The sequence below is a fragment of the Anopheles aquasalis genome, chromosome 2 (assembly GCF_943734665.1).
Source record: "Anopheles aquasalis chromosome 2, idAnoAquaMG_Q_19, whole genome shotgun sequence".
Taxonomy (NCBI): Eukaryota; Metazoa; Arthropoda; class Insecta; order Diptera; family Culicidae; genus Anopheles; species Anopheles aquasalis.
In genome coordinates this window covers 54,158,762-54,165,663 of record NC_064877.1, presented here as the reverse complement: position 1 = coordinate 54,165,663, position 6,902 = coordinate 54,158,762, and the positions used below count along the sequence as shown (strand labels likewise).

The 6,902-nt window shown below is 49.2% G+C and overlaps 1 protein-coding gene across 2 annotated transcripts; it reads left to right on the top strand.

The window, feature by feature from the left end:
• Nucleotides 1-214: 214 nt before the first annotated feature.
• On the top strand, nucleotides 215-6,057 carry LOC126581621 (A-kinase anchor protein 9). 2 transcript variants are annotated; one of them, XM_050245415.1, is made up of 6 exons: nucleotides 215-481; nucleotides 1,755-1,917; nucleotides 3,898-4,117; nucleotides 4,193-4,429; nucleotides 4,494-5,366; nucleotides 5,449-6,057. In XM_050245415.1, exons 2-6 carry the CDS (start codon nucleotides 1,826-1,828, stop codon nucleotides 5,674-5,676), a joined length of 1,650 nt encoding a protein of 549 aa, XP_050101372.1. In that variant the 5' UTR covers nucleotides 215-481; nucleotides 1,755-1,825; the 3' UTR covers nucleotides 5,677-6,057. The 2 variants fall into 2 exon arrangements, with proteins under 2 accessions (XP_050101372.1, XP_050101371.1); XM_050245414.1 differs by lacking the exon at nucleotides 215-481 and adding an exon at nucleotides 1,578-1,656.
• The last annotated feature ends 845 nt before the right edge of the window (nucleotides 6,058-6,902 follow it).

Genomic DNA, 6,902 nt, shown 5'->3' with positions numbered 1-6,902 from the left:
CTGAAGGGTGCTGCTCGGAATGATCACCGCAGTGAGTGCGGCGCATATGGTGGCCGATGGTGCCTGGTACCAACACACATGTCGATCGATCATTAACTGTACCGAGCCATTTGACTCTGACCGGGGTGCCGGGGTGCCTGGCACAACACGCACCACATGTGCGCACCATTCCTTGGCGCATTAGGGGCCGGACACGGCGACGAGGCGGATGGGAATACGGCTGCTACCCACACACTAGGACTTGGCAGGGAACCCGAATGCTGGAGGGAGCGTTTCCCGAGCAACCGGCAGCTGCTGCCGGTCAGCAGCAGCACAAAGACCAACCGCCGCGGCCGATCGGACCGGGGGGGTTAAGTGCCATACGCAGCCGATAGAATCCTTCAGTCGGCGGTTGGCGTTCGGAGCGTTAGGGCATCATCACACCACCCGAGCCGAGCCGAGTAGCGACGTTCCTCCGTTTCTTCTGCACAAAGTTCCCAGTGTAAGTGTCGGTGATTGACTGGCGTGCAACCCTAGTTCTGCTTATCAATAACCAGCATTAATGGATCTCAATGATCGACAAGCGGAGTGCTCAAGTGACGTTACAAAGTGCTTCCCACTCGCAGTCAATCGGAGTCTGGATCTCCGGGGCCATGTGTGCGGCCAGAGGCCAGAAGTGTTGAACGTTGAACTCTTCAGCGTCCTTGGCAGCCACCCCCTGTGGAGCGGTACTGGCGTTCCCTTTTTTTTCACAACGTCTTTAGGCCAAAGATCATTGCCACGAAGGCTGGCGTGCTATTCGGGATGCTAATGGCCGTTGAAATTGGAAAGGCTTCCACAGGACGTGAATCGTGAATCGATTATCAGCTCTTGCCGGCTTGCCCTATACCGGCCTTGCGGCTGTGTAGATTGCCTAGAATGGCGAGCAGCCGTGAGCCGCCAGATAGGCAAAAAAAAAACGCCGACAAATCGTGGCCATTGCGTCACTACTTTCTTTCGTGTTGGTGTAGTGGGCTAGCCAGTTGCTTGAACTGTGACCCTTCCGGGAGGTTCGTTACCGTGAACCAGCACCCCTTTTTGGCACAACGGGAAGTGCAGATCAACTCTCACCGTAAACTACGATTGATGGATGCCGTTACTATGGTGATCCTGAGTGAAGTGTAGTTATTGAACAATTCTAAAGTAATTTATCACCATTCACACCAACATCGAGCATCATGAGGAGTTGTAAATAAGGAAAAGACCGCGGCGCGAGCGTGATAGATTAGTTGTTGACTGGCGCGCGTTGGGAATTGTTTAAACATTTACGACTGATTGGTGACCGATTGTGTGTCCGATCCGTGGTTTCCTGGATCCGAGGCCTCTGTAAGGATGGTGCTATCACAGAGCGTACACCAGTTTACGATTCGAAAACAGTATTACAAACTAGAAATGAGAAGAGCGAGGTGTTTGAACAGTAGATTAATGTTAGAACAGTCAGTGCCAGCTGCTTGAGATTTAAATCGTAATTCAAATCGTAATCTATCGTAAGTGAGGATCTCAATTGAGCTCGTGATCAGGGCGACTAAGAATATCTCGTTCAATTGCCCCTGATGAGGGCATGCAGTTGCAGCATGCAGTTGAAGGATTCCAGATCACTGTCGGCACCAAACACCATGCAGCACTTTTCCTTCGAGAGTACCTTCAAACAAACTTGCCTGGTTGCGGCCAGGAATGGCGCTTAGTCTGTTTAATGAAATGGAATCGTAACCTTTTTTTCATTTTCTAAACTAAAGATTGGCTGCACGGCACTCACCCCTCATCATCGTTGAACCCGTATCCAGCCGCTTGCCGCTCGCTCGACAGAATGACGACTCAGTATTGCTGGCTGCTGCTGCTGCTGGCCCTCAGTGCGATCTCCTTCCGGGAATCGGTGGCCCATCCTGCAACGGAAGTTACGTAAGTACCATGGGTCCACATTCGTGTTCCTTCTGCGTTTTCGATGGCAGTAAAGCGTGGCAATGAACCCGAAAATCCTTGTGGCCGCTGCAAGAAGAAGAAGAAGATGGTATGAAGGTCTTTGGTCTGGATCGAACATTGACATTGGACGTCGTGGGCCAGTTTGCTGGTTATAATTGATCATAATTGGTGCTGGCTTGTTGGCTCGTTGAACTCGAATACGCGGTTCGTTGACGAGAAGTCCCCCCCCCCCCCCCCCGGGCCACCGACGAAACCATCAAAATCCATCTTTGTCGGTCCGTCCGAACGTCGACTGTGGCTGGATGCCATGGCCACAGGATAAACACAGGAGCGATCGATTGTTTACCATCGTTGGGCAGATTTACGGACTCTTCTGCCGGCATGAGCGGTTGATGCAGTCCAGTTGTTGATTCGTCCAGCGTCTTTCCAAACCAAACCAAACGAAGTTTGCAGAAAATGTGCTAAAATGCAGCCAGTTTACGATCGCGGTCCATCCATCAACCCAGGGGATGTTATATTTAAACGCAACTACCGTATCGTGAAACGACTGCGGAACTGCACATGGCAGATGCATGCACCAGCCTGCTACCCTGCTACTTCTTTGTTACTTGATCGCGTCGAATAGGGCCACAGGGATAGGGGACAGAGAGAATGCACAGTCCGGTGTAAACAGGAAGCTTATTTTTGGGTTTTATTTCTGCGGAACACAATTGAATTGAAACCAGAGGCTAGACGCAGTCTGTTTGCTCTGGCAGCGGTCTGTGATTGAAGATGTAAAATGACGATGACGTTGGCGTAATGCCAGCGGAAGTCGGTCAGTTTGGTTAGTCGGTACAAGACCACAGTTCTGTTCTACATGGAATCAAACGTTAAATGGTGCGCAGAATGAGGAAACAGCTCAAGGCAAATACTCTGTACTCTATTCAGAGCCTTGTGCCGATGAAGATCATGGAAACAGGTCATATAAGGAGATAGTTCCAGCGAGAAGTACTACTGACTTACGGTTGCATTATCGTCCAATGATCATCTCCAAAGTTGAGTCTTTGCGGCTTTCGTTTCTTTTCGTTGGACGCACGAATTTCATTTCCTTTGGTATCAAAATGGAAAAGGTTGTTGAAAGTCTCCGCTCGTTGGTACAAATGCATAGTGATCAATGCTAGATCGCCTATAAAATGTGAAACATGGATTAGTGGTTGATTAGAAAAATGTGCAGACATCGAATCACTAAAGTTGTTGGATGATGACTACACTCGAACTCATCGTTTGTACTGTTATCAACATAGGACAGTGAAAGACCTTTAAATTTTATAAAAGTCAAACTGAGATCTACAAACTGGTTACTAGTACCTGAATTTTGATCAAGATTTTCATTGGAAACGAACCGGAGTTTATTTAAAATATGAATTAGAGCTGCGCGATGGTTGACATTTTTATTAGCAAAGGGAATCAATTTTTCTTCAAACGTTAATCGAGTATCTGGTTCATCGACTATCAGACATCTAGGAAAAGCTTACTGTATGCGTTATTTTATGTACGCGATCTTTCGTCCTTGCACATCAATCAGATGACTGCTCTTTGCAATCATAAAGCCTCACAGCCTTTAGCTTGAATTTCACTTTCCAGCTTAGGTGGCTTTCCAGTAAATCCAGATGATTTTTGCAAGAATCCTTCAAACAACATGTGGTCAAGCGTTATCGGCATCGACTTGCAAAATCCATACACTTCAACTTATCATTTGCTTGGTTAGTGTTGGTTTAGTTCATGGTATAAACATGCCGCTTGAATTGCGGCCCTTTCTGGATGATTTCGATTTGTAATGCAACCAATATAAGCGATTATTTGAACCAAAAGTTGCCCAATAGCCAGGGAGATCACGTTTGCGATGAGGAAACATGAATCGCATCCGCCAAAAAGACAATCCACAGAAACACGACACCCTTTCCCCCCCTTTTTTTTTAGCAATCAAGAGATCCGCGATGCAATCCTGTCGCTGGTACACTCGTACAACACGCTGGACAACAAGCTGGAACGTCACGAGCAACGTGAACGTGCCCATGCCGAGCAGATGAAGAAGAGTCAGATCGTGGTGCAGAAGACGCTGCGAGCGTTGGATGCGCTACCGGCACTGGTCGGCCGTCTGGAGAGCCGCACTAGCCAGATCGAAACAACACTGATGCAGGTACGTTCGGCACGCGTCCGCGTCGCGAGAACTAAGAAACGGATAAGAGTTTTTTTTTCTTCCTATTAATTACAGCACGGTGAGCAGCTTGACAAGTTCAATCAGCAACAGCGTGAGGTAAGCGATAGCCTCGAAGGTATTCTGCAGTGGTTGACCAAGAACGCGCAGATGCTAGAGGCCCGTGAACCGGGCACCGGTAATCGTGACGAGGACGAGGAGAGTGTGGGTAGCAAGTTGGACGAGGTTACGGCGACCGTTCGCGAGCTACGTCGCGAGCTGGCCGAACTGAAGAGTGATCGTGATGCCACTGAGGTAAGTTACTGGAAGTTCGGCTTGCAAAGCGTGATGCAACTGATTCTTTGTGGCTCGGTTTTAGGATGTCAATCGACAGTTGCTGAAGGAGACGGAGAAGCTGGTCAACTCGAAGCTGTCGTCCGCGGATGAGATCGCCGCGAAGATCGAGGAGAAGCTGTCCCAGTTCTATTTCACCAGTCCGGTCATTTCGACGCAGAACACGGAGTTCGAGGAGCGTGTGGTGAAGCAGTTGACGGGATTGAGTGAAGCATTGGCCGAGCGGGAGGTTAAGCAGCAAGCGGCCAAGAACGATGGGCAGGAGCTGGCCACACTATCGACGATCCCCGATAAGCAGTTCATGAAGTCGCTCGTCAGCGAGACCCTGGATGCGATCAATGATATGCGGCTGGAGGTGCTGACCGCGTCCGATAAGAGCTTCACCAAGACGGCGACCCGCATCAAGGAGAACAACGAAGCGCTCCAGACGACGGCCGACGAGATACTGAAGGTGTTGACCGAGGAGCTGACGACGACGGAAGCGTTCCACACCACGGCCAAGGATCAGTTCAACTCGATGAACGAAACGATGCAGCAGCTGTCGGTGTTCCTGCTGAAGGCCGGCGAGAACATTCTGGACGCGAAGCGGGGCATGGATTTCGGTATCATGCAGATTACGCGCGAGGTCGGTGACGTGATCAAGGCCAGCTCGGGTAGTCTCAATGCCACCGTCACGAAACGCTTCGACGAGATTGGGGCAACGATCCTGGACAACCACAACGGAGCGCTGACCAATCTGAGCTCGAAGATCGAAACCGAGATCAGCCAGGTGTGGCGTCAGATCGGCATCATGTACCAGGAGATCTCGTCCAGCAAGCAAGCCCTCGATCGCCTCCAGGAGCAGACGGAAACGTACGTCAACGGAACACTCAACACGATGGACAGCATGGAAGGAAAGGTAAAGTATTCGTTATAAGTGGTAGGAGCTGGAGGCATTATCATGTTCCGGTAACTAACCTGAGTTCAATCCACCATCCTAGGTTTCGCTCATCACCAATCGCATGACGGAAGTGGACTCCAATCTCAACTATCTGCTTGGCCGCCTGTCGATGGTGACGCAGGAGTTTAATCAGATCAAGATCGGTCTCGGTAAGGCGCTGGATGAGATCAAGGGTAGCTTCACCGAGGTGTCGAATCGTGTCAAGGGTCCGGGACCGCATCGAATCTCGTCCGACGAAGTGCTCGATGACCTGGAACCGGTCAAGTGAACGGTTGCTCCGGAAAGCATCACACCTTAAGGTGAGACCGTAATGGTAATTGTGTTTCTGTATGAGCTGCTATAACACCTGAGAGGGCGCGAGAGAAGGCAGATGAGATGATGTGCTATGCTGCAGGAGATTACTTATTAGTTTTATGAAATAGTAACAGCGCTGCTATAGTGTGCTTAAGTATACTTGAGTATAGAACAACCGAAGGAGAGGAAGATATTAATTGAAAGAGAAAGAGAACGAGAGTGTGGAGAGGGAGAGAGAGAGAGAGAGAGAAGAAGAAGAGTAGAACATGGAATCCAAGCATCTATCTTTAGCTAAGCATGTCCCTGTGTATTATTAAAAATGGTAAATCAATAAACGCGAATCAATCGTTCGGTATCAACTCGTCTACAGAAAGATACAGTGAGAGAAGGGACATTCAAAGCACTCGAACTCGAAATTCAGTTTAATGAACTGTACAATATGACGATGAGATACTGACAGTGTTTTGCTTAGTATTGTAGATGCAATATCGTTCAACTGAATCCAACACACAATCTGTTAGCCGTCGTAATCCTTTCAATCGCTTGTTTCCGATCAACTGAAGCATAAAACAACGTCCATGCAAAAGCCATTCTGTTTCGCGCGAGATAAATAATGAAATCGTTAGCAGAACGCAGTCCACAATGTTGACAATTCACTTATCCACGACCCACACTAACTTGCACCACTAAAGGGGGCGCCCGCCAGTTCTAGCCAGTTGCATTCATCGGTGATGCACAGCGGGAATGCGCACGGAAGTCGGGGAAATGGATTTTTAATTATTCACCAGCATTTAATGCTCGGTGGTGGTGGGTGCTTCAAGATGGTCGACGGGCAGCATCGTTAGTAAACGCGTCTTCAGACGGCTCAAGCTGACAGGCTTGCAAAAGCGACGACGGTGGGTGCTGAAGACAAAAGAGTCGAGTCTTTTAGTGATGGCGAGACAAGACAATGTCCTGCAGTAGGGGGAGGGAAAGCGTCATCATTTTTTCCCCACACCACGGCGGGCTGAAAAGCTGACAAAGCAGAGCAGAGAATCGCCGGGGACAAAGTTGCACCCTCGGCGAATTTGAACGAAAAAATGACAAAAAAGGCTCAAGATGGGCTTTGATCTGTGTGAGGCGGAAGGCATTTCTCGAGAATGATAGAATACGCCAGTCTACGTGTGCTCCCGGGTGTACTAAGTACGAGCAAGTGCCAGC

Excerpts from the sequence above, each read along its gene's own strand:
- LOC126581621 (XM_050245414.1), top strand. The coding sequence starts at position 1,593 with ATGCAGTTGAAGGATTCCAGATCACTGTCGGCACCAAACACCATGCAG. Across the intron at positions 1,657-1,754 it reads GCAGCACTTTTCCTTCGAGA|ATTGGCTGCACGGCACTCAC; the intron begins GTACCTTCAAAC and ends TCTAAACTAAAG. Across the intron at positions 1,918-3,897 it reads CATCCTGCAACGGAAGTTAC|CAATCAAGAGATCCGCGATG; the intron begins GTAAGTACCATG and ends CTTTTTTTTTAG.